This window comes from Salmo salar, chromosome 18 (assembly GCF_965601325.2).
Source record: "Salmo salar chromosome 18, fSalSal1, whole genome shotgun sequence".
In the NCBI taxonomy this organism is placed as follows: domain Eukaryota; kingdom Metazoa; phylum Chordata; class Actinopteri; order Salmoniformes; family Salmonidae; genus Salmo; species Salmo salar.
In genome coordinates, this window is record NC_138308.1 from 63,852,260 (window position 1) to 63,880,039 (window position 27,780).

At 45.6% G+C, this 27,780-nt stretch overlaps 1 protein-coding gene across 3 annotated transcripts in view; it reads left to right on the top strand.

Annotated features, from left to right (window-relative positions):
• Window positions 1–2,030: 2,030 nt before the first annotated feature.
• The window catches only part of LOC106577454 (uncharacterized), a 32,545-nt gene continuing 6,795 nt past the window's right edge, over window positions 2,031–27,780 (top strand). Inside the window, exons 1-8 of one of the 3 annotated variants that reach the window (XM_082965055.1) lie at window positions 2,031–2,152; window positions 4,617–4,726; window positions 8,257–8,341; window positions 12,753–12,948; window positions 13,240–13,308; window positions 13,415–14,445; window positions 14,659–15,482; window positions 17,669–17,845. In XM_082965055.1, coding sequence (XP_082821181.1) covers window positions 2,049–2,152; window positions 4,617–4,726; window positions 8,257–8,341; window positions 12,753–12,948; window positions 13,240–13,308; window positions 13,415–14,445; window positions 14,659–15,482; window positions 17,669–17,845 — 2,596 coding nt within the window. In that variant the 5' untranslated portion in view covers window positions 2,031–2,048. The remainder of the gene's footprint in view (window positions 2,153–4,616; window positions 4,727–8,256; window positions 8,342–12,752; window positions 12,949–13,239; window positions 13,309–13,414; window positions 14,446–14,658; window positions 15,483–17,668; window positions 17,846–27,780) is intronic. The other 2 variants (XM_082965056.1, XM_014155445.3) reach the window with 2 other exon arrangements.

Below are 27,780 nucleotides of genomic sequence, written 5' to 3' on the forward strand. Positions count from 1 at the left end.
GGCATCATGTTGTTGGTGGGACTTGAGCTCTTCTATGGACAAGGTGGGGAGTGTTTCTTGGCCATCTGGGGCTAACGTGCTCATGTGGTCCACAAACAAAGCAGCTTTCTGACAAGAAGCAGACTCCCAATCTTCATGAGAGGAGAGGAAAGCTGACACATCATCCTCAGACAAGGACACATCCGCTGACACACGCAGGGAGGAGTTATCTAGGACTTGCGGCTGACACATCAAGCAGAATGCATCCTACACACATCCATCTTCCACAACACACACGTTCCTAAGCAGCTCCAAATATGTCTCAGACGAGTCAATGACTCAGTAGCTTCACGAACGGGTCCTTGCTCAGAGCTTCGGCCACAACCAGCACGTTCAAAGGGAACCTGAATGATCTCGAAGCAGTATGGTGCAAACTTGGAGACCTAGCGCTGCTCACATGCATCAAGCTTGCTCACATGCATCAAGCTTCAGTCCACACTGAACTTGTGACCTTTAGCCAATGACTAAACTTGTCAGACACAGACCACTTGAGGGCAAGGAACTCCAGTCTGTGTGCAGGGTAGTTAGCTTTACTGCGGCTGAGGGACGCGGCTGTCGTCGGAAAGGTGGATGCGGTGCACAAAGTCCCTCGCCTCTCCTCATTCCAGCATGTCCTTCAAGAAGACATCTTGGTACTTCACTAAGATCTCGGCCAGCTTAGCTTTCCAATCAGCAGATACTTCACGTCTCGATATTCACATCGCTCTAACCATAGTCCTTCAACAGCTGTGTAGGGTCAGCATTGCAGCCCCTGAGTGACGGGCAGGTTCTCCACTGCTAGGCAAGGGGCGACATCCACTAGCTTGGCGTTTCGGCTTAGTGTGACCGGGTTCAGTGATGCGTTCAGGACTTTCTTTGGGACCCAGCGATCTCCCCACATGGGCGTTAGAACTTTCCCTAACAGAATGTCCTTAAGGGCTGAGCATGCGGAGGTGGGCTCAACAATGACAGTGCTCCCAGATGAAACACGAGCACCGTTTGGCACTTCCCCCATACGAGGTACTCCTTCTGTGAAAGGAGAGTAACAATTGGCCTAAGCTTTATCCGTGCCAATCTTGCTTGTCGACTTGGGGCCTGCCCTGCCTGAGAAACCGCTCAGGAGCTTGAGGAACTGCTCACACTCTGGGTCAATGTATTTATGCACCAGTACTAGTTAGTGCCCCAGTAATAGTTAGTGGCCAGTTAACGTTGAATGGAATGTTGGACTCAGGCTCTATGTCATGCACAAATCAGTGAAGAGGAAGGGTTGAGACTTAAAGCTGCTGGCGTTCTTCCTTGTTCTCAGCTAGCCCCCAGCAATGTGGAACTCGTCGGTTGTTGTGGTCTGACTACAAAGCCCAAATGTAAATATGACCTGGAAATCTAAGTTTATGAATCAAAGTGAAAGCTCAATCAATTGATAGTGACAGAATTAGATTACTTCCCAAGCAAAGCCTATGTTTTGTCGCCTCCGCTATAGAAGGTTGTTGCTCAACCAAAGAAATGAAACATATCCTCATATGTATCGGATTCACGTCTTTTCTGGGTATTTTACAGCTTTTTCTGTAGCATTATCGAATCCATTTTATTTTCTTAAATATTAACCTAACAAAAAGAAGGGATGTGATTACGAATTGACAAGGCTTTACATCAGTATAACAAATCAATAATTGAATTATTGGGAATTTATTGACGTCCTATAGTAACCAGTTCATGGTGCTGAAAGTAGGCATAATTCATTTCAACAGTCTTCATTTTCATTAGACTTTACTAACAACAAGTGGGCTTGTGTTGGAGCCTATTTCTTCCTATTTAAGTTTGACAGACGAAATTAGGCTATGGGCTGCTATATCCATAGATTTGTCTGTCAATTCAAGACAGTATGCCATAGGCATACCTTTTATTAAAGAAATTGGAAAAAAAAGTACAGGCCTACCCATTGTAATTGTGCTATTCTACCCCCATTTTGCCATATATAAACCTCTGCATACTCGCACATGCGCGTTGGGCAATCTACCACAGCAGTCCTAATGGCGGAGAACGTACAGTCGCCTTTTGACTACCGGGAGCCACCGACCCTCGACAGTGACGGGGATGGGAGCAAGCCGCCGCCGCCACCGCCGCCGCCCCGGGGGTGAGATAAATAGCTTATTGGGAAATACATTTTTGTTGTGTATCTGATCACTTGCTAACGTTACTTTGTTCGAAAGTGAAGTAGAACGCAAGCCCTGCCTGAGCGTGTGTTTGTTTAGTTCCAGGCTTCCATCCGCGTGATGATTCTGCTGACAAAAATGAAACACAGCAGAAGTGCTTTTTCGCTTCGGGATCGCTAACTAGTTTAGTATGTGCAAGCATCCACAATTACGGTCACCCACTTCTCTTAACGCTGATTAAGCCGTATGAGTTTTCTCTTTCGTTTGGAAGCTAGCCAGCTGTAATGCGTTGTCTGTTATTTCAATAGCCAGCCAGACAGCCAGCTAGCCATTTTAGCTTGTCCGGCCAGCTAACGCGTTATGTTAGTTATATCGGCAGAACAGTAGTCTTCGCTAACTGACTAGCTATCTAGATTTAATTGCATTTAGGATATGCCTTACTTGATTATGATAACTAACGTTTGCTAACTAGCGAGATACATTATTCATATATGATTCATTATTTGTGAATATTTCATTAGAACCACACCTGTATACCAGATGTTTTGGTAGCTAGCTAGATCATCTTTACTTAAACTGATGTTGGGGGGAAAAGCCCCAGTTAAATAAATGTAGGCATCATTTTCACTGTGTTGATGATCTGACTGACTTGTGGTCTACTGTATTAGAGAGAGCGAATGAGGGATGCAAAGGTATCTCAGGTGTGTGGAGTGGGGCGCATTTTATATAGGTCTGCTATTAGGGTTTGTCAAATGTTTATTTTATAAAGCTATAAAGTGTCTTTATCAGATAATTTAGATTATTTATGGATTTGATTCAATTTGTTGATAGTACCAATATAATTTTAACATCTGTCTTGTCACCCCAATTGTTAATGCCATATCTATTTTGTTGCTGTTTGAATTTAACTTTAGAAACAATATTAGAATAACATTGTGATTAAATTATTCAATATGGTAGTAGACAATGCCTTACTACGAGTGGCTGTAGACCTTTATTGGGGTTGTTTGATAGCAAGAAATTGCCTATTCATAATGTGGCAGATGTAAATGCAAGTTACTTTACATGGCCAAAAGTATGTGAACACCCCTTCAAATTAGTGGATTCGGCTATTTCAGCCACACCTGTTGCTGACAGGTGTATTAAATCGAGCACACAGCCATGCAATCTCCATAGACAAACATTGGCAGTAGAATGGCTGGTACTGAGGAGCTCAGTTACTTTCAATGTGGCACCGTCATAGGATTCCACCTTTCCAACAAGACAGTTAATACAATATCTGTCCTGCTAGAGCTGCCCCGGTCAACTCTAAGTACTGTTATTGTGAAGTAGAAATGTCTAGGAGCAACAACGGCTCAGCGGTGAAGTGGTAGGCCGCACAAGCTCACAGTACGGGACCGCTGAAGCATGTAGCACATAAAAATCATCTGTCCTCGGTTGCAACACTTACTACCGAGTTCCAAACTGCTTCTGGAAGCAACATCAGCACAATAACTTTTCGTTGGGAGTTTCATTAAATGGTTTTCCATGCCCGAGAAGCCGCACACAAGCCTAAGATCACCATGCGCAATGCCATGTGTCGGCTGGAGTGGTGTAAAGCTCGCAGCCATTGGACGCTGGAGCAGTGGAAATGCATTCTCTGGAGTGATGAATCCCGCTTCACCATCTGGCAGTCCGACGGACGAATCTGGGTTTGGCGGATGCCAGGAGAACGCTACCTCTATCTAGAAATGTAATTATTGTCATGCACAACATAAATCTGTCTGCTCTATGCAGTACATTTTTAAGCTGAAATGTTCTTAATCTGAAGGGAACCCTAGCCCAAGATGTACTCTTAAGTTACTCCTTAAGGTCCAAGGACCTTATACGATATCTTCAGAGGTAGACTTTCTCTGGCAGCCAAATACTCAAGCTAAACGTGAATGGATTCTAAATTGCGATACAGTTCTAGAAACAAAGCCCATTTTATATCACATCAAAAGTAATTTCACAAATGCAAAATATACACTTACTGTACACTGTTTTAACCGGCTTTATCACAGTTGCGTCCGACAGTATTTTTCAGTGACGACACGTTTCTGGGGACCTTTTTCAGTTACACACAGGTGTTCGGTGCATGCTACGTAGATAATTAGCACAGGTGGTCCCTCTGTCTTCCATCTGTCTGCCATAAACACTCGCTGTAATGGCGATATGGGAACGGTAACCCTATAAAGGTGTGATCAATGCAACCTTTTATTTATTATTTCTCGCTGATATGAAAGATAAGGTCCTTATGCTCCCAAAACCTGTACCGCAAGCGATGCATGTTAATATTCAGACTGAGCGTTTGGGCACTTAACAAAACTCCCACGTACAGAAGACTCCTTTGTCCTATGACTCTTATGTGTAATGGAACTGAGAGTCATGGACAAGGGCTAAAGGAACCCTGCGTGTGTTTTGTAGTCGGGTGTGTGAGAGAAAAAGGAAGGGTACACCTGTGAAGGTGTGTGACCGGGCCTACGTGACCGAGGATGAAGAGGAGGAAAGTCTGTCTGAACACAGCTACAGTCCTGGTAAACACATTTACATTACATTTTAGTCATTTAGCAGACGCTCTTATCCAGAGCGACTTACAGTAGTGAATGCATACATTTCATTTCATGCATTTTTAAAAAGAAATTCTTTATTTCTTTATTTTTTTATATTTTTATATTTTTTGTACTGGCCCCCCGTGGGAATCGAACCCACAACCCTGGCGTTGCACACACCATGCTGGCGTTGCAAACACCATGCTCTACCAACTGAGCCACAGGGAAGACCGACGCACGCACGCACAGACACACGCACAGACACACGCACAGACAGACACCCTATCATGTGCCATGAGAAAGTATTCGCACCCCTAGACTTTTTCTAAATGTTGTATTACAGTATGACTTTGTTACTGGCCTACACACAGTACCCCATAATGTCAAACTGGAATTATGTTTTTGAAGTTTTTACAAACTCATAAAACAAATGTGAAGCTGGAATATCTTGAGTCAGTAAGTATTCAACCCCTATGTTATGACAAGCCTAAATAAGTTCAGGATTAGAAATTTGCTTAACAAGTCACAAGTTGCAACAATAGTGTTTAACATGATTTTTGAATGACTACCTCATCTCTGTACCCCACACATAATTATCTGTAAGGTCCCTTAGTGTTGCAGTGAATTTCAAACACAGATTCAACCAAAAAGACCTGGGAGGTTTTCCAATGCTTTGCAAAGAAGGGCACCTATTGATAGATGGTTAAAAGAAAGCAGACATTGAATATCCCTTTGAGCATGGTGAAGTTATTAATTAGCATGGTGAAGTTATTAATTACACTTTGGATGGTATCAATACACCCAATCACTACAAAGATACAGGCGTCCTTCCTAACACAGTTTCCGGAGAGGAAGGAAACCACTCAGGGATTTCACCATCAGGCCATTGGTGGCTTTAAAACAGTTAGTGTTTCATGGCTGTGATGGGAGAAAAACTGAGGATGCATCAACTTTGTAGTTACTCCGCAATACTAACCTAATTGACAGAGTGAATAGAAGGAAGCCTGTACAGAATAAAAATATTCCAAAACATGCATCCTGTTTACAACAAGGCTCTACTGTAATACTGCAAAAAAAAATGTGTCAAAGCAATTTAACTTTTTGTCCTGATTACGAAGTGTTTTGTTTGGGGCAAATCCAATACAACACATTACTGAGTACCGCTCCCCATATTTTCAAGCATAGTGGTGGATGCATCACTAGGACTGGGGAGTTTTTCAGGATAGAAACAAACGGAATGGAGCTCAGCACAGACAAAATCCTAGAGGAAAACCTGGTTCCTTTCAGCAAGACAATAACCTTAAACATAAGGCTAAATCTACACTGGAGTTGCTTACCAATAAAGGCAGTGAATGTTCCTGAGTGGCCAAGTTAGTTTTGACTTAAATCTACTCGTAAATCTATGGCAAGACCTGAACAATGGTTGTCTAGCAATTATCAACAACCAATTTGACAGAGCTTAAAGAATTTTGAAAAGATCAATGGCCAAATGTTGCAAAATCCAGGTATGGAACACCCTTAGAGGGGGCTCCCGAGTGGCACAGCGGTGTAAAGCAGTGCATCTCAGTGCAAGAGACGTCACTACAGTCCCTAGTTCGAATCCAGACTGTATCACATCCGGCCGTGATTGGGAGTCCCGTAGGGCGGTGCACAATTGGCCCAGCGCCGTCCAGGTTTGGCCAGGGTAGGCCGTCATTGTAAAGAACAAATTCTTCTTAACTGACTTGCCTAGTTAAATAAAGGTTACATTTAAATAAATAAAAAATAATATTTGAGACTTAACCAGAAAGACACGCTGCTGTAATCACTGCCAAAGGTGCTTTTACAAAGTACTGACTCTGCATGTCAATGCTTAGGTAAATTACATATTTCTTTATTTCATTTTCAATGAATGTGCAAAAATGTCTAAACATGTTTTCACTTTGTCATTATGGGGTGTTGTGTGTAGATGGGTGAGCAAAAATGTATGTGCAAGTACAGTGCCTTGCAAAAGTATTCAACCCCCTTGGCGTTTTTTCCTATTTTGTTGCATTACAACCTGTAATTTAAATTGATTTTTATTTGGATTTCATGTAATGGACATATTATATTACATATTATGGGCATGTAATAGACATATAATATTATAGTATTACATACATATTATGGAGATATTGGTGAAGTGAAATGAAAAAAATTACTTCTCTAAAATAAAAAACGGAAAAGTGGTGCGTGCATATGTATTCATCCCCTTAGCTATGAAGCCCCTAAATAAGATCTGGTGTAACCTATTACCTTCAGAAGTCACATAATTAGTTAGATTGCACACAGGTGGACTTTAAGTGTGACATGATCTGTCAGATGATACACCTGTTCTGAAAGGCCCCAGAATCTGTAACACCACCAAGCAAGCGGCACCATGAAGACCAAGAAGCTTTCCAATCAAGTCAGGGAAAAAGTTGTGGAGTAGTACAGATCAGGGTTGGGTTATAAAAAAATATCCTAAATGTTGAACATCCCATGGAGCACCATAAAATCCATTATTAAAAAATGGAAATAATATGGCACCACAACCTGCCAAGAGAGGGCCACCCACCAAAACTCACGTGCCAGGCAAGGAGGGCATTAATCAGAGAGGCAATAAATAGACCAAAGATAATCCTGAAGGAGCTGCAAAGCTCCACAGCGGAGATTGGTGTATGTGTCCATAGGACCATACACCAAAAAGGAAAACACTATGTCTGGTGGAAACCCAACACCACTCATCACCCTGGGAACACTGTGCCCACAGTGAAGCATGGCGGTAGCAGCATCATGCTGTGGAGATGTTTTTCATCGGCAAGAACTGGGAAACTGGTCAGAATTGAAGGAATGATGGATGGTGCTAAATACAGGGAAATTCTTGAGGGAAACCTGTTTCAGTCTTCTAGAGATTTGAGACTGAGACAGAGGTTCACCTACCAGCAGGACAATGACCCTAAGCATACTGCTAAAGCAACACTCGCGTTGTTTAAGGGAAAATATTTGAATGTCTTGGAATGGCTTAGGCAAAGCCCAGACCTCAATCCAATTGAGGATCTGTGGTATGATTTAAAGATTGCTGTACAGCAGCAGAACCCATCCAGCTTGAAGGAGCTGGAGCAGTTTTTCCTTGAATAATGGGCAACAATCCCAGTGGCTAGATGTGCCAAGCTTATAGAGACATACCCCAAGAGACTTGCAGCTGTAATTGCTGCAAAAGGTGCCTCTGCAAAGTATTGACTTTTGGGGGGGGGGTGAATAGTTACGCACACTGAAGTTTTCTGTTTTTTTGTCTTATTTCTTGTTTGTTTCGCAATAAAAAAATATTTAGCATCTTCTAAGTGGTAGGCATTTTGTGTAAATCAAATGATACAAACCCCCCCAAAATCCATTTTAATTCCAGGTTGTAAGGTAACAAAATAGTATAAATGCCAGGGGGGGAATACTTTCGCAAGGCACTGTATACATTGGGTTAAATGTGTGCTGTTGTTATTACCTGTGTGTAACTCTCCTAGGTGGTGGGGAGTACCCAGAGGGAGCGGAGGACAGACTGCCTCCACCCGGAAGCCCTTACTACCTTGCTGACCCCTCCCAGCTCTGGTGAGAGAGACAATAGGATTACTCAATTACACTTTAAAAAATGTGTTCTTCTGAAACAGACAGCTAAAGTCTCATAATGAGAGGTAGAGGATATCAAGCTTGATGAGAAATAAATTCAATGTTTCTGATCTTATCTAGAAATTGCTCAATGAAATGTTGATGCAATTCCATTTTTTTTGTAGTTGCATTTTTTGTTTTGATTTATTTGACGATTTAAAAAAAACTCAAACAACCACACGTGGATAATGCATTTAAAATCGTGAGTATGACACAGTTTGAAAACCTCATTTTGGTCCTGAAAATATAAAGGCAACATGCAACAATTTCAAAGATTTTACTGAGTTTACATTTCGTGTAAGGAAATTAGTCAATTGAAATACATTTATTAGGCCATAATCTATGAATTTCACATGACTGGGAATACAGATATGCATCTGTTGGTCACAAAAAAAAAAGTGGATCAGAAAACCGGTCAGTTTCTGGTGTGGTCACCATTTGCCTCATGCAGCGCGACACATCTCCTTCGGACACTGTTGACCAGGCTGTTTATTGTGGAATTTTGTCCCACTCCTTCAATGGCTGTGCGTAGTTGCTGAATATTGGCGTGAACTGCAACACACTGTTTTACATGTCAATCCAGAGCATACCACACATGCTCAATGGGTGACATGTCTGGTGAGTATGCAGGCCATGGAAGAACTGGGACATTTTCAGCTTCCAGGAATTGTGTACAAATCCATTCGACAGGAGCCGTGCATTATCATGCTGAAACATCAGGTGATGGCGGTGGGTGAATGGCGTGACAATGGGATCAGGATCTCAGGATCTTGTCACTGTATCGAAAGCCCCCACATTCAATTGCCATCAATAAAGTGCAATTGTATTAATTGCCCGTAGCTTATGCCTGCACATACTATAACCTCACCGCCACAATGGGGCACTGTGTTCACAACGTTGACATCAGCAAATTGCTCGCCCACACGACACAATCTACCCAGTACAGTTGAAACCGGCATTCATCTGTGAAGAGCACACTTCAGCGTGCCAGTGGCCATCGAAGGTGAGCATTTGCCCACTGAAGTCGGTTAACGACCCTGTACTGCAGTCAGATCAAGATCCTGGTGAGGACGACGAGCACGCAGAAGAACTTCCCTGAGACGGTTTCTGACAGTTTATGCAGAAATCCTTCGATTGTGCAAACCCACAGTTTCGTCAGCTGTCCGGTGGCTGGCCTCAGACGATCCCGCTGGTGAAGAAGACGGAATTGGAGGTCCTGGGCTGGTGTGGTTACACGTTGTGAGGCCGGTTGGAGGTACTGCCAAAGTTCTCTACTTCGGCTAATGGTAGAGAAATTAACATTAAAGGGTTAGAAGGATTACTTAATCCTATCCCAGGTATTCCTTAAAGAGGTGGGGTTTCAGGTGTCTCCGGAAGGTGGTGATTGACTCCGCTGTCCTGGCGTCGTGAGGGAGCTTGTTCCACCATTGGGGTGCCAGAGCAGCGAACAGTTTTGACTGGGCTGAGCGGGAACTGTGCTTCCTTAGAGGTAGGGAGGCGAGCAGGCCAGAGGTGGATGAACGCAGTGCCCTTCTTTGGGTGTAGGGACTGATCAGAGCCTGAAGGTACGGAGGTGCCGTTCCCCTCACAGCTCCGTAAGCAAGCACCATGGTCTTGTAGCAGATGCGAGCTTCAACTGGAAGCCAGTGGAGTGTGCGGAGGAGCGGGGTGACGTGAGAGAACTTGGGAAGGTTGAACACCAGATGGGCTGCGGCGTTCTGGATGAGTTGTAGGGGTTTAATGGCACAGGCAGGGAGCCCCGCCAACAGCGAGTTGCAGTAATCCAGACAGGAGATGACAAGTGCCTGGATTAGGACCTGCGCCGCTTCCTGAGAGAAGCTTTTTGTGTGTATTGAACGTTTCGGGGACTTTTTTTCGGCTTCATGAAACATGGGAACAACACTACATGTTGCGTCTTATAATTTTGTTCAGTATAAATAAATGGTAAAAAAATGTACAAACATAAACACATACATAAGTAGGCCTAGGCTACACAGTACACCTAGCCTAGTAGGCATACTTGGGTTACACATAACCAGGGGTTGGGTTTTAGGAACAGAACCGGGAACGAAAGTGTACTGTTATTTTAAAAGCATGGGAACTGGTTAATATCGTTATTTTACGTTCCGGGACTCTTTTTTTTTTTCTTCAGTTCCACAAAAAACATTACAAGGCACCTATGCAAAGCCCTCAATATGTCACTCAAACGTATTCCAGTGTCTGCCTGCCAGCTGAAAATCTTTCTGTAGGCTACCTGCTCATCCCACCTCCGAAGCATAGGCTACTGTAGCCTACAGACATTACAAGCATGATTCAGAAATTAGGGAGAGATTTTTAGATAGAATAATGGGTTAAGTTTTTCAGTGCTAGTTATAGATACTATAGTTATCAAATTTCACATTGGATTTATTACAGTGCCTTCAGAAATTATTCACACTCCTTTACTTTTTCTGCATTAAAAGGGATTAACGCTGCAAAATGTATTTTTTGCCGACCCAACCAAATTCACATATAAATGTGAGTTATAGATTTGTTGTTCTCATTGAATGCAGGTCTGAGATGCTGTAGATATTTTCTATGCGCGCTATTTCTAGGCATCGTGTTAAGTTACATTTTTGCATCTTTTACTTTCGGTTTTGTACACCAGCTTCAATAATATATCCAATATTTTTGCTTATTGAAAGATTATAAAATAGAGCACACAGCCATGCAATCTCCATAGACACACATTCGCAGTAGAATGGCCATACTGAAGAGCTCAGTGACTTTCAATGTGTCACCGTCAATGGATGCCACCTTTCCAACAAGTCAGTTCGTAAAATTTCTGCCCTGCCAGAGCTGCCGCAGTCAACTGTAAGTGCTGTTATTGTGAAGTGGAAATGGCTCGGAGCAACAATGTCCTCAGCTGCAAGGTGGTAGGCCACACAATCTCATAGAACGAGACCGGCGAGTGCTGAAGCACGTAGTGCGTAAACATTTTTGTTCTCGGTTGCAAAACTCACTACCGAGTTCCACACTGCCTCTGGAAGCAACGTCACCACAAAAGCTTAATGAAATAGTTTTTTCCATGGCCGAGCATCCTTACACAAGCCTAAGATCATGCACAATGCCAAGCATCGGCTGGAGTGGTGTAAAGCTCGCCGCCGTTGGACTCTGGAAAGGGTGGAAATACATTCTCTGGAGTGATGAATCATGCTTCACCATCCAGCAGTCCGACAAACAACTCTGGGTTTGGCTGATGCCAGGAGAACGCTACTTGTCCGAATGTATAGTGCCATATGTAAAGTTTGGTGGAGGAGAAATAATGGTCTGGAGCTATTTGTCTATTGTTCGGGCTAGGTCCCTTCGTTCCAATGAATGAAAATCTTAACACCACAGCATACAATGACATTCTACATGATTCTGTGCTTCCAACTTCGTGGCAACAGTTTGGGGAAGTCCCTTTCCTGTTTCAGCATGACACTGCCCTCGTGCACATAGCAAGGTCAGTACAGAAATGCTTTGTCGTGATCAGTGTGGAAGATCTTGACTGGCCTCAACCCCTTCAACCACCTATAGATGAATTGGAACGCTGACTGCGAGCCAGGCCTATTTGCCCAACATTAGTGCCTGACCTCACTAATGCTCTTGTGGTTGAATGGAAGCAAGTCCCCGCAGAAATGTTCCAACATCTAGTGGCAAGCCTTCCCAGAACAGCGGAGGCTGTTATAGCATCAAAGGGGGGACCGACTCCATATTAATGCCCATGATTTTGGAATGAGATTTTCGGCTAGCAGTACAATACAGTACTGAGTACAGCACAGGATACACACACGCTAGCCCACACACTGTACGTTTTAATATTGTTGTATGGTGGTATGGTACATTTTGTGCTGTGGATATGTATTGGTGTGATGGCTTGGCAGCAGCTAATGGAGATCCAAAAAATAGCTTACATATTTTAATTCGGAGCAGATATTTAGGAGTTTTTGGAAATGTGGTCGCATAAACCTGAAGGAGATTTTACATTAATTCCATTATTAAAGTTTGCACCTGCACAATTCTTCCACTAAATTCGTTTTAGAAAAATGTTCAGTGGAAATTGTCACAATTTGTCCTTTTGCATAGCATTATATGGTTTGTTCAACTTTTGAAATCAATATTTTTTGTTTGGCATACATTTTTTAAGTAAAAAAACTGAGTCAAAGCGCAAATCCGTTACCGTAGAATAGCCCACACCTCACCAAGACCTTGATCAGTAAAATCCGGTGTGTCAGTGCTGGAGTAGAGCAAAAGGCGGCACACCGTGTATCTCTCCAGGACCAGGCTTGGTGACGACCAATCCAATGTAACGTTACTGTGTTTCTCTGTACAGCGTGTCGGAGCTGGGTGAGGAGGGGGCGAGTGGGGTCCGGGGGCCAGTGCTCTTCCACCCCCCGCCCAACTGCAGAATCCGAGAAGTGCACTGTGGAAGCCAGGTGCGACTGGTCGTTATAGCGATCCACGACATCACCAAAGGGGAGGAGATCACGGTGGACTACAGCCTGACGGACTGGGGAGAGAACGCCATGGTGATTGACTTGCTGATAACATCACCAGCTTTCCTCATCGCAAACCCATTTCAGCCATTCTTAAATATACTTGGGGAATGAGTGTTGTTAGAGGTCATGGCGTCTGACTAACAGCAACCTTATACACATCAAAATTGACGTTGTTCATCTGTAGGCATTACTAGTTGTATTCATGTTGTCTCCTTGTTCTAAGAAAAAACATTGCAATGCCCAGTGTAATTGTTGTGGCACTCAGATAATAATGCTCTGAATCCATATTGAAGCCTGTTGGTTGTGTTATGAATATTCTAGGGATTCCATAGCTCTGTGTCTTCGCGAGGGTTTGACTGCAGCTTTAACCCAGACAATAACATTAAGAAGGTAATCAAAACGGTCGTGACCCTACCTCAAGTTCATTTAATCTATTGTTTACAGAGGGTATTTACAAAGTCTCTTTTGTCTTGTTTTGGGGTTTGTCTCCAAACAGGAGGAAGAGCCCGGCCCCCACCCTCTGTCTCTCTCTGACTACCTCACCCCCTCCTGGTCCCTCTCCCCTTCCTCCTCCCCGCTCACCCACTCTGAGCCCAGCGACTCGGACCGAGAAGAAGATGAGGAGGAAGACGACGACGATGATGATGACTATGAAGAAGAAGAGATGGAGGAGCTGAGGGGCCGTATGCTCCGTCGCCGAAAGAAGCGCAAGATAGCTGTCACGGTCACCACCAAGAAGAACAGCGCCGCTAACCCCAGAGCGGGACCCGGCCACCCCTGCTTGTTGTCGTCCTCCCGACTGGCCGCCTCCCCTGCCCAGAACCAGTCTCAGCCCGCCATGACCCTAGTGCCCCCCACCACCAATATCAACAACAACATCAACATAAACATTGGCAGCTCCAGCGGGGCTACGGTCAGCCGACGGCAGCACTGTTCCTACTGCGGCCGCCACTACCGTTCGCTGGCGCGCCACCTGGAGAAACACCATGCCAACCAGCCAAAGGTCAGGGCGGCCATGGATCTAGCCACACGCCACACACACTCCTCCTCTACCTCCTCCCATCCTCACTCCTCCTCCACCACCTCCTCTCATGGCCACACCTTCGCCTCCCCCCAGCCCTCCTCATCCTCCGCTCCCGCCCCTCCCCCTCATTTCTCCAGGGAGAGAGAGAGGGATGCGCCGGCCACTCGAAGTTCCTCGGCGGCGGTCTCCTTTTCGCTCTCACTGTCTGCACAGTCGGCCGTGGCCAAGAAAGGCTCCAACTTATCGGTGCAGACGCCAAAGCAATGCTTCGCCCCTGCAGTGGCACCGGTTAAAAGTCTGCCCACACCAGCCAGGAGGGGCCACAGGCCGAAGAGAGCAAAGGAGGAGCAGCAGAAAACAGAGGGGTGCTTCAGGAGCAAGGAGGAAGCGATCCCTCCACGTTCTACCCCCGAGCCGGAGGAAGAAGAGCCGGGTGAGGAACTGGAGCTGTGTGGAGCTGGGGAAGGGGAGAGTCCTGAGAATAAGAGTGCCAAGATGGCTAGGTATGTGATGGATAATATGGTTCTGCTGCATTGGAAAGAAAGTCGGGCCTAAATGAAATGTGAAATATGAAGTTCTGAATCAAAACTGCTTGAGAAATGACAGCATATTCTGCAAATCTATCATTATTGTGATAAAGTAAAAATATTACTTTTTGACATGTTATTGTTTTTACTTTCTCTCTCCCTCTCTCTCTGCCTCTCTCCTTTTTCTAGCTCTCACAGACATCACATGCCCCCTCTCCTATCCTCCCTCTCCTGCCTGGTGCTCTTCCTCCGCCGGCAGCAGCACTCTTCCTTCTTGTCCCTATCTCGCTCCCCCAGTTCGGCCGAGGCCTGGCGCCTACTTTGCCACTCCAGCCTGGCGCTACTTATCCTCTACAACCGGCATCGTGAGTGCGAAGTGGCCAAGCTCACCACCCAGGACTACCACAATCGCACCACCACACCGAGCCCGACCCAGGCTAACTTGGCCAACGACCCCCCCACTGGCCTAGAGGCCATCCTCTCCCCCTTCGAGCGCCAGGTACTTTGCCACCTCCCCCGGGCAGGTGTGCTGGGTAAGCGGGGGCGTATCCAGCCCCTCATCCTGCCCCCGCACTGCGAGCCCTGCATGGAGCTGCTCCTTCAGACCTCTGCCAATGTGGGCGTGGACCCCCACAGCCCCTACGTCTTCTCCCGGCCCTTCCATTCGCCCGCCACCCCGCTCCGGGGCACCGACCTGCTGCGCAACCTGGCACGTGCCAGCGGCGCCAAGAACCCCGGAGTTCTGACCCAAACGCGAGTGCGCCGGCAGGTGGCCATCCTTACCCAGTTACTGCTCCTGGAGGAAGGTGAGGGGCAGGGCCTGCCGGGCGGGGCGGCTGGCAAGCGCCTGGAAGACTTCCTGCAGCGGGAGTACCACGTAACCCAGAGCTGCACCACGATAGGCCGAGACCCTGCGTTGATGGGACATGTGGGCAGGGTGGTGCTTTATGGGGAGCGGCAGGGCATGCTGTTCAGGGGTATGAGCCTGCAGCACATTTGTCTGGAGCTTGATGGTAAGGAGACACTGCCGGGAACTTGGCTCTGTTATGACGAAACTAGCACTCACTTCGAATTCATGACAGAACGCCATCCCTAAAAAAAGAACGTTTCTGTTCATGAAGGGTTTGCACCAGTTACCTTCAGGAGGGAATACAAGAGAAAAGTTGAATTGCATTTAGGTGTGAACTATTAATTTCCCCAATTTTCTCTCATTGTGATGATGGAGGAGAGGAGGAAACGAGGTTCTGAGATGGATCAGCAGTAGAGTAATTGATAGCTTTGTTTAATATGAGTATGCTTGTCATGCTCACTAGGGGTATGTTTACTTGTGTAAGTTGTTAATAAAGCAGTAATAAGGGAGGCTTTACACTGAGGGAGGTGACACAAGGGTGACTCTTCTCTCGCTATGACACAGCTGTGAGCAAACTAATCATAACATTTTAAATAGATGGGAGCTCTGAATACTGCACCTTGCGATTCCATTGCCTGCAGTACAACAATCTGTCCTCATCAGACATTGTTAACGGACTATGTGATATGTTGCTGTTTGCTCATTACAAGTGTGTAAATTCCAGAAGAAAACGTTTCCCTGAGTCTCCAAGTTCTTTACATTGTAAACTCAGCAAAAAAAGAAATGTCCCTTTTTCAGGACCCTGTCTTTCAAAGATAATTCGTAAAAATCCAAATAACTTCACAGATCTTCATTGTAAAGGGTTTAAACACTGTTTCCAATGCTTGTTCAATGACCCATAAACAATTAATGAACATGCACCTGTGGAACGGTCGTTAAGACACTAACAGCTTACAGACAGTAGGCAATTAAGGTCACAGTTATGAAAACTTAGGACACTAAAGAGGCCTTTCTGACTCTGGAAAAACACCAAAAGAAAGATGCCCAGGGTCCCTGCTCATCTCTATGAACGTGCCCTAGGCATGCTGCAAGGAGGCATGAGGACTGCAGATGTGGCCAGGGCAATAAATTGCAATGTCCGTACTGTGAGACGCCTAAGACGGCGCTACAGGGAGACAGGACGGACAGTTGATCTTCCTCACAGTGGCAGACCACGTGTAACAACAACACCTGCACAGATCGGTACATCCGAAGATCACACCTGCGGGACAGGCACAGGATGGCAACAACAACTGCCCAAGTTACACCAGGAACGCACAATCCCTCCATCAGTGCCCAGACTGTCCGCAATAGGCTGAGAGGCTGGACTGAGGGCTTGTGGGCCTGTTGTAAGGCAGGTCCTCACCAGACATCACCGGCAACAATGTCGCTTATGGGCACAAACCCACCGTCGCTGGACCAGACAGGACTGGCAAAAGTGCTCTTCACTGACGAGTCAAGGTTTTGTCTCACCAGGGGTGATGGTCGGATTCACGTTTATTGTCGAAGCAATGAGCGTTACACTGAGGGCTGTACCCTGGAGCAGGATCGATTTGGAGGTGGAGGGTCGATCATGGTCTGGGGCGGTGTGTCACAGCATCATCGGACGGAGCTTGTTGTCATTACAGGCAATCTCAACGCTGTGCGTTACAGGGAAGACATCCGCCTCCCTCATGTGGTACCCTTCCTGCAGGCTCATCCTGATATGACCCTCTAGCATGGCAATACCACCAGCCACACTGCTCGTTCTTTGCGTGATTTCCCGCAAGACAGGAATGTCAGTGTTCTGCCATGGCCAGCAAAGAGCTCGGATCTCAATCCCATTGAGCAAGTCTGGGACCTGTTGGATTGGAGGGTGAGGGCTAGGGCCATTCCCCCCAGAAATGTCCGGGAGCTTGCAGGTGGCTTGGTGGAAGAGTGGGGTAACATCTCACAGCAAGAACTGGCAAATCTGGTGCAGTCCATGAGGAAGAGATGCACTGCAGTACTTAATGCAGCTAGTGGCCACACCAGATACTGACTGTTACTTTTGATTTGGACCCTCCGTTTTTTCAGGGACACATTATTCAATTTCTGTTAGTCACTTGTCTGTGGAACTTGTTCAGTTTATGTCTCAGTTGTTGACTCTTGCTATGTTTATACAAATATTTACAGTTGTTAAGTTTGCTGAAAATGAATGCAGTTGACAGTGAGAGGACAATTATTTTTTTCTTTTTTGTAAAGCAGGTGTTGGTGAATGAACAAAGCATGTTGTATGTTATATTCCTGTTGACATATGTGCCCTCTCCCTCTTCTATCCTTATCCAACAGTGATGTCGGGTAACTCTGCAGACTCCTTCTCAGGTGACTCGGACGGGGAGGCAGAGAAGGTGGAGGTGGTGAAGAAGCGACCAGGTCGACCCCCCCACAAGAAAAAAGGACCCCCTCTCTCTGTCAACCCTCCACTCCCTGGTGCCCACAAAAGGAGAAGCATCCAGCCCAAGTCCGGTATGTACCGTTGTATTTTTCGGCCTACCCAATGCTTTATGTATTAATGCATATTTTGGTGAATTGTTTTGAACAATAGCCTATTTTTGTGAGCCAGTGTGTGCTAGCGTCAGACAAGTTTGATCAACAAGGGATTCGACAAGCGACTCGATTACTTCCTAACACCTATTGATCTTTTTAAATCTAGAAATCTTAGTCACATTTTAGTCATTTCATCCTTCGTTAGTTTTTGTTTTCAGTCGACTAAAACTCTGGACAATTTTTGTCTTGTTTTAGTCACAGCCGTTTTGGTCACATAATAGTGTAAATAATGAATGTTTAGGCAACCTCTAACTTCCATCATGTGCCTTGTCCAACTAGGCCTACTATTCCCTCTTATACCTTAGCTGGCAACATTGATATTGTGGCAGATGGTAATGCCAGACATAATTAAGCATATAGGCTATAAAGCCTTGGCTACAGGTTAAACAATTTACAGCTCTGATTTTCTTCCCATCATAACCACGAAGGGGGGAAATAACAGTGGTTTCCTTGAAAAGGGGAGCTTTCCGAGTATTACTTCACTCCTAATATTGTTTTTCATATGTTTTTCCAATTGGAAAAAGTTAACTGCAACTCATTTGAGGACCGTGGTGCGAGAGTGGCAACACAGATTAATGAATAATAGAGCACATTGTGTTCAAAGCAAAAATAGCCCACATGAAAGTGAGAGAGTAAACATAATTGAGGTTAGTTACAAGTGAAGTGTCCTGGCTTTGCATCAGTTCAAAAGATTGATGAATGACTGAAGTGACCGCCTGGGAGCTGTGTGGGAGAGCCGGGCAGATCAGCTCAATCAGACCACGCAACTGAAAGATGTAAATTCTGCCAATTAGAGGATTGCATAAAATATTTTGCATGCATGCTTATGGTTGGACAAAACAATTGAGAAGGAGCTGCATGTCAAATTAAATGTCACATGGAATTCTCATCTGGTCACATTTTTGTACACTAAAATGAAAAGTAATTTGTAATAGTTATCGTTTTTTTCCCCCAGGGCGTCTCGTTATCGTCAATAGTTTGTCAGGAAAAAGATATTGTTGAATATTTTTCATCATAAAAGCTGTGCATGAACCTCTTTAGTCAGAAGTCACACACATTTGACAGATATTTAGGACACCTCATGAGCTTCCCTAACCAGTTAAGAGTTACCAGCAGCTGTCTTGATAATAGAAAAATGCAGGGAATCAGTGGTTCCTGCGCCACAAGCGATTTCTATGGAGTTGTTAAAAAAATGTTTCGATAATTTATGGATTGATCATATAATTCATATCATATAACATGCAGCAGTGTCTCTTGTGCCTTTCACAATAATTTCACAAGGCTTAATTCACATGATATGCCTAAATACTTATAACAAATGAGCTAACAAATAAAGATGTTTTTCTATTGGTTTATTGAATTACCTACATTGTATTATTGGAGAGCAATATCACATTGTTAAAAAAATGCAGAGATCGGGCATGTCTGTAAGTTGGGCATTTGAAGGCATCAAGAACTTATGTTAACTTTGTTTGTGTTTGATGAAAATGAGAGACCTTTCAAACATTGTATGCAGCGTTGTTTGCAACATTATCGTCAAGTGACTTGAGGCCGACTGTGCCAAAGCGATTTAGTTGTTAAATGGGAGTCACTAGTGGGTTGATATAACAGTAATATTGTCAGAATTCAGCTTTTAACGACCATAAATTGTTTCATGCATGCCAACATACAGTGCATTCGGAAAGTATTCAGACCCCTTGACTTTTTCCACATTTTGTTACTTTACAGCCTTTATTCTAAAATGTATTAAATAGTTCCCCCCCTCATCAATCTAAACACAATACCCCATAATGACAAAGAAATGTATTTTTTAGCAAATTTGGCTAATTTATTAAAAAAAACTGAAAACACATTTACGTAACTATTCAGACCCTTTACTCAATACTTTGTTGAAGCACCTTTGGCAGCGATTACAGCATTGAGTCTTCTTGGGTGTGACTTTACAAGCTTGGCACACCTGTATTTGGGGAGTTTCTCTCATTCCTCTCTGCAGATCCTCTCAAGCTCTGTCAGGTTGGATGGGGAGCGTCATTGCACAGCTATTTTCAGGTCTCTTCAGAGATGTTTCGATCAAGTCCGGGCTCTGGCTGGGACATTCATAGAATTGTCCTGAAGCCACTCCTGCTTTGTCTTGGCTGTGTGCTTAGGGTCATTTGTCCTGTTGGAAGGTGAGCCTTCGCCCCAGTCTGAGGTCCTGAGCGCTCTGGAGCAGGTTTTCATCAAGGATCTCTCTGTACTTTGCTCTGTTCACCTTTCCCTCTATCCTGACTAGTCTCCCAGTCCCTGCCGCTGAAAAACATCCCCACCACATGATGCTGCCACCACCATGCTTCACCGTAGGGATGGTGCCAGGTTTCCTTCAGATGTGACACTTGGCATTCCGGCCAAAGAGTCCAATCTTGGTTTCATCAGACCAGGGAATCTTGTTTCTCATGGTCTGAGAGTCCTTTAGGTACCTTTTGGCAGACTCCAAGCTGGCTGTCATGTGCCTTTTACTGAGGAGTGGCTTCCGTCTGGCCACTCTACCATAAAGGCCTCATTGGTGGAGTGCTGCAGAGATGGTTGTCCTTCTGGAAGGTTCTCCCATCTCCAAAGAGGAACTCTGGAGCTTTGTCAGAGTGACCAGCAGATTCTTGGTGACCTCCCTGGCCAAAGTCCTTCTCCCCCGATTGCTCAGTTTGGCTGGTGAGACCAGCTCTTGGAGGAGTCATGGTGTTTCCAAACTTCCATTTTGGAATGATGGAGGCCACTGTGTTCTTGGGGACCTTCAATGCTGCAGAAATGTTTTGGTACCCTTTCCCAGATCTGTGCCTCGACACAATCCTGTCTCGGAGCTCTACGGACAATTCCTTCGACATCATGGCTTGGTTTTTGCTCTGACATGCACTGTCAACTGTGGGAGCTTATATAGAGAGGTGTGTGCCCTTCCAAATCATGTCCAATCAATTGAATTTACCACAGGTGGACTCCAATCAAGTTGTAGAAATGTCTCAAGGATGATCAATAGTCACCATCAACAGGATGCACCTGAGCTCAATATTGAGTCTCATAGCAAAGGGTCTGAATACTTATGTAAATAAGGTGTCATTTAAAAAATATATATAAATTAGCAATATTTACCCAAACTTTTTTCTTTGTCATTGTGTGTGGATTGAGGATTTTTTAATTTTTTTTAATCTGTTTTAGAATAAGGCTGTAACGTAACAAATTGTGGTAAAAGTCAAGGGGTCTGAATACTTTCCGAAGGCACTGTATTATGTGATTTAAGAAAATTGTTCGTCAGGCGATATTACTGTATATGAAATATTTTACCATTACAACATTAAGATGTACAGTCACATTCACTAGAATTGTCTGTAGTGTGCTACAGAGTTCACAACTGGCAATGCCTCATTGCGATTGGTTATTCCCCATCATTTGCTACAATGTCAATGAGCGTCATAACTTTCTTTCCTTTGAGGTGCCTCGAACTGTTGTGATTACCAGCTGAGCTGCACCTTTTCATTTGCTCCTGGCACTCCAGGGTTTGTCTGGGAAATGTCTTATCATCCTAAAACCTACTCTAAGCTGGGAGTTTTTTGTTGTCTTCAAACCCTTTTTTAACAGGATTCCCAGGACCTTTTCAGATATGCTTTGTGGATATGGGCCTTCTCCCCCCCCCCCCAAAAAAAAAATATATATATATACACTATTCATACCCCTTGACGTATTCCACATTTTTGTTGTTACAGCCTGAATTCAAAATCTCCCCCATCGATACACATTTACATTTTACATTTTAGTCATTTAGCAGACGCTCTTATCCAGAGCGACTTACAAATTGGTGCATTCACCTATAATATCCAGTGGAACAACCACTTTACAATAGTGCATCTAAATCTTTTAAGGGGGGGGGTTAGAAGGATTACCTTATCCTAACCCAGGTATTCCTTGAAGAGGTGGGGTTTCAGGTGTCTCCGGAAGGTGGTGATTGACTCCGCTGTCCTGGCGTCGTGAGGGAGCTTGTTCCACCATTGGGGTGCCAGAGCAGCGAACAGTTTTGACTGGGCTGAGCGGGAACTGTGCTTCCTCAGAGGTAGGGAGGCGAGCAGGCCAGAGGTGGATGAACGGAGTGCCCTTGTTTGGGTGTAGGGCCTGATCAGAGCCTGAAGGTACGGAGGAGCCGTTCCCCTAACAGCTCCGCAGGCAAGCACCATGGTCCTGTAGCGGATGCGAGCCTCGACTGGAAGCCAGTGGAGAGAGCGGAGGAGCGGGGCGACGCGAGAGAACTTGGGAAGGTTGAACACCAGACGGGCTGCGGCGCTCTGGATGAGTTGTAGGGGTTTAATGGCACAGGCAGGGAGCCCAGCCAACAGCGAGTTGCAGTAATCCAGACGGGAGATGACAAGTGCCTGGATTAGGACCTGCGCCGCTTCCTGTGTGAGGCAGGGTCGTACTCCGCGAATGTTGCAGAGCATGAACCCACAGGATCGGGCCACCGCCTTGATGTTGGTGGAGAACGACAGGGTGTTGTCCAGGATCACGCCAAGGCTCTTAGCACTCTGGGAGGAGGACACAATGGAGTTGTCAACCGTGATGGCGAGATCATGGAACGGGCAGTCCTTCCCCGGGAGGAAGAGCAGCTCCGTCTTGCCGAGGTTCAGCTTGAGGTGGTGATCCGTCATCCACACTGACATGTCCGCCAGACATGCAGAGATGCGATTCGCCACCTGGCCGTCAGAAGGGGGAAAGGAGAAGACCAACCGTGTGTCATCTGCATAGCAATGATATGAGAGACCATGTGAGGACATGACAGAGCCAAGCGACCCGGTGTATAGCGAGAACAGGAGTGGGCCAAGAACAGAGCCCTGGGGGACACCAGTGGTGAGAGCACGTGGTGCGGAGACAGATTCTCGCCACGCCACCTGGTAGGAGCGACCTGTCAGGTAGGACGCAATCCAAGCGTGCGCGGTGCCAGAGATGCCCAGCTCGGAGAGGGTGGAGAGGAGGATCTGATGGTTCACGGCATCAAAGGCAGCAGATAGGTCCAGAAGGATGAGAGCAGAGGAGAGAGAGCTAGCTTTAGCAGTGCGGAGAGCCTCCGTGACACAGAGAAGAGCAGTCCCAGTTGAATGCCCAGTCTTGAAACCCGACTGATTAGGATCAAGAAGGCCATTCTGAGAGAGATAGCAAGAGAGCTGGCCAAGCACGGCGCGTTCAAGAGTTCTGGAGAGAAAGGAAAGAAGGGACACTGGCCTGCAGTTGTTGACATCGGAGGGGTCGAGTGTAGGTTTTTTCAGAAGGGGTGCAACTCTCGCTCTCCTGAAGACGGAAGGGACGCAGCCAGCGGTCAAGGATGCGTTGATGAGCGAGGTGAGGTAGGGGAGAAGGTCTCCGGAAATGGTCTGGAGAAGAGAGGAGGGGATAGGGTCAAGTGGGCAGGCTGCCGGGCGGCCGGCCGTCACAAGACGCGAGATTCCATCCGGAGAGAGAGGGGAGAAAGAGGCCAAAGCACAGGGCAGGGCAGTGTGAGCAGGACCAGCAGTGTCGTCCGACCTAGCAAACGAGGATCGGATGTCGTCAACCTTCCTTTCAAAATGGTTGACGAAGTCATCCGCAGAGAGGGAGGAGGGGGGGGGGGGAGGGGGAGGAGGACTCAGGAGGGAGGAGAAGGCAGCAAAGAGCCTCCTAGGGCCAGAGGCAGATGCTTGGAGTTTAGAGTGGTAGAAAGTGGCCCCAGCAGCGGAGACAGAAGAGGAAAATGTAGAGAGGAGGGAGTGAAAGGATGCCAGGTCCGCAGGGAGGCGAGTTCTCCTCCATTTCCGCTCGGCTGCCCGGAGCCCTGCTCCGTGAGCTCGCAGTGAGTCGCCGAGCCACGGAGCAGGAGGGGAGGACCGAGCCGGCCCGGAGGACAGGGGACAGAGGAGATCAAAGGATGCAGAGAGGGAGGAGAGGAGGGTTGAGGAGGCAGAACCAGGAGATAGGTTGGAGAAGGTTTGAGCAGAGGGAAGAGATGATAGGATGGAAGAGGAGAGAGTAGCAGGAGAGAGAGAGCGAAGGCTGGGACGGCGCAATACCATCCGAGTAGGGGGAGAGTGAGAAGTGTTGGATGAGAGCGAGAGGGAAAAGGATACAAGGTAGTGGTCGGAGACCTGGAGGGGAGCTGCAACGAGACCAGTGGAAGAACAGCATCTAGTAAAGATGAGGTCAAGCGTATTGCCCGCCTTGTGAGCAGGGGGGGAAGGCGAGAGGGTGAGGTCGAAAGAGGAGAGGAGTGGAAAGAAGGAGGCAGAGAGGAATGAGTCGAAGGTAGACGTGGGGAGGTCAAAGCCACCCAGAACTGCGAGAGGTGAGCCATCCTCAGGAAAGGAACCCATCAAGGCGTCAAGCCCATTGATGAACTCTCCAAGGGAACCTGGAGGGCGATAAATGATAAGGATGTCAAGCTTGAAAGGGCCGGCAACTGCGACAGCATGGAACCCAAATGAGGAGACAGACAGATGGGTCAGGGGAGAAAGAGAGAATGTCCACCTGGGAGAGATGAGGATTCCAGTGCCACCACCCCGCTGGCTCGATGCTCTAGGGGTATGCGAGAACACGTAGTCAGACGAGGAGAGAGCAGTAGGAGTAGCAGTGTTATCTGTGGTGATCCATGTTTCCGTCAGCGCCAGGAAGTCTAGGGACTGGAGGGTAGCATAGGCTGAGATGAACTCAGCCTTGTTGGCCGCAGACCGGCAGTTCCAGAGGCTGCCGGAGACCTGGAACTCCACGTGGGTCGTGCGCGCTGGGACCACCAGGTTAGAGTGGCAGCGGCCACGCGGTGTGGAGCGTTTGTATGGCCTGTGCAGAGGAGAGAGAACAGGGATAGGCAGACACATAGTAGACAAGCTACAGAAGAGGCTACGCTAATGCAAATGAGATTGGAGTGACAAGTGGACTACACGTCTCGAATGTTCAGGAAGTTAAGCTTACGTTGCAAAAATGTTATTGACTAAGATGATACAGTACTGCTGGCTGGTGGAGTAGGCTAGCTAGCAGTGGCTGCGTTGTTGACTTTGAACGTGTAGCTGGCTAGGTAACCTCGGTAGTTTCAGTACTACACCTTGTCATGATACAAAGCAACTTTGTAGCTAGCTAGCTAACATAACACTAATCAAGACGTTCCTTGTAGTGTATTTAGTTTCAACAATGCTGCTCGTCGGTAATACACAATACCCCATGAGTGAAAACATGTTTTTAGACATTTTGTTATATTTATTGACATTTCATTGTTGATTTTGCCTTGTTTTAGATTATTTTAATCTCCTACTTTCTGGTGGAAAGCAGACTGAACCAGCTTTTCCTCTAGGATTTTGCCTGTGCTTAGCTCAATTCCATGTATTTTTTTTTATTTTTTTTTAAGAACTCTCAAGTCCTTAATGAGTACAAGCATACCCATAACATGATGCAGCCAACACTATATTTGAAAATATGGAGAGTGGTACTCAGTAATGTGGTGTGTTGGATTTGCCCCAAACATACCCCTTTGTATTCAGTACAAAAAGTAAATTGTTTTGACACATTCTTTGCAATATTACTTTAGTGCCTTGTTGTAAACAGGATGCATGTTTTGGAATATTTTTATTCTGTACAGGCTTCCTTTTCATTCTGTCAATTATGTTAGTATTGTAGAGTAACTACACTGTTGTTGATCCGTCCTCAGTTTTTCTCCCATCACAGCCATTAAACACTAACTGTTTTAAAGTCACCCTTGGCCTCATGGTGAAATCCCTGAGCATTTTCCTTCCTCTCTGGCAACTGAGTTATGAAGGACGCCTGTATCTTTGTAGTGACTGTGTGTATTGATACTCCATCCAAAGTGTAGTTAACTTCACCAAGCTCAAAGGGGTATTCAATGTCTGCTTTTTTTATTTTGACCCATCTACCAATAGGTGCCCTTCTTTGCAAGGCATTGGAAAACCTCCCAGGTCTTTGTGGTTGAATTCAATGTTTGACTGAGGTACCTTACAATTATCTGTATGTGTGGGGTACAGAGATGAGGTAGTCATTCAAAAATCATGTTAAACACTATTAGGCAGAACCTCAAACAGGAAGTACCCGTAGTAAGGACTGTTCAACGGTGGTCTGACAAATTGGAATCCATGCTTCAAGATTGTTTTGATCACGTGGACTGGGATGCCTCTGAGAATAACATTGACGTATACACTGACACCGTGACTGAGTTCATCAGGAAGTGTATAGGGGATGTTGTGCCCACTGTGACTATGAAAACCTATCCAAACCAAAAACCGTGGATAGATGGCAGCATTTGCACACAACTGAAAGCTCAAACCACTGCATTTAACTACGGCAAGGTGACTGGGAATATGGTTGAGTACCAACAGTCCAGTTATGCCCTTCGATAGGCAATGAAACTGGTATAACATCAGTACAGAGACAAAGTGGAGTCGCAATTCAACGGCTTAGTCGTGAGTATGTGGCAGGGACTTCAGACAATTACAGATTATAAAGGAAAAATCCGTCACGTTGCGGACACAGATGTCTTGCTCCCGGACAAGCTAAACACCTTATTCGCCCGCTTCGAGGAAAACAAAGTGCTGCTGACGTGGGCTATTAGCTCTCGTTCTCCGTGGCCGACGTGAGTAGGACATTTAAGCGTGTTAACCCTCGCAAGGCTGCCAGACCAGACAGATTCCCTAGCCGCGTCCTCAGTGCATGCGCAGACCAGTTGGCAGGAGTGTTTACGGACATATTCAATCTCTCCCTATCCCTGTCTGCAGTGGAGTAAAGTACTACTTAAGTTGTTTTTTGGGGTATCTGTACTTTACTTTACTATTTATATTTTTGCCAACTTTTACTTAACTACATTCCTAAAGAAAATAATGTACATTTCACTCCATACATTTTCCCTGACACCCAAAAGTACTCGTTACATTTTGACAGGAAAATTGTCTAATTCACACACTTATCAAGAGAACATCCCTGGTCATCCCTACTGCCTCTGATCTGGCTGACTCACTAAACACAAATGCTTAGTTTGTAAATGTCTGTTTTGGAGTGTGCCCCTGGCTATCCGTCAATAGAAAAACAAGAAAATTCTGCCATCTGATTTGCTTAATATAAGGAATGTGTAATGTTTTATACTTTTGATACTTAAGTACATTTTAGCAATTCCATTTACCGTAAATTCCGGACTATAAGCCGCAACTTTTTTCCCAGGCTTTGAACCTCGCGGCTTAAACAATGACGCGGCTAATATATGGATTTTTCCCGCTTTCAATTTTTTTTCTCCAAAAAAAACACATTCTGTGACATGCTCAGTTTTTTGGCGGCATGAAGCTTTCATTAGACCAATGAAATTGCCGAACGGGTTAAGGTCAAACAACTTTTTTGTTTACTGTTTAGATTAAATCGAGCGCTCTCAAACTTCCCATCATTACGGTAGTTATTTTGTCACGGCAAAGTTATTTTGTCATGGCAAAGACACGGAGAAATGCATATGATGCAGCTTTCAAGTTGAAGGCGATTGATCTGGCTGTTGGAAAAGGAAATAGAGCTGCTGCACGGGAGCTTGGTCTTAATGAGTCGATGATAAGACGTTGGAAATAGCAGCGTGAGGAATTGACTCTGCAAAAAGACAACTAAAGCTTACTGCTAATTTTTTATTTTTTGTTACAAGCCGTGTTTCGTTAAAGCCTATTTATTTTTGTTACAAGCCGTGTTTCGTTAAAGTTCATTTGTTTCAATGTACCGATAGGCACCTGCGGCTTATAGACGTGCGGCTTATTTATGTTCAAAATAATATTTATTTTTTAATTCAGTGGGTGCGGCTTATATGGATGCGCTTAATAGTCCGGAAATTACGGTACTGTTGA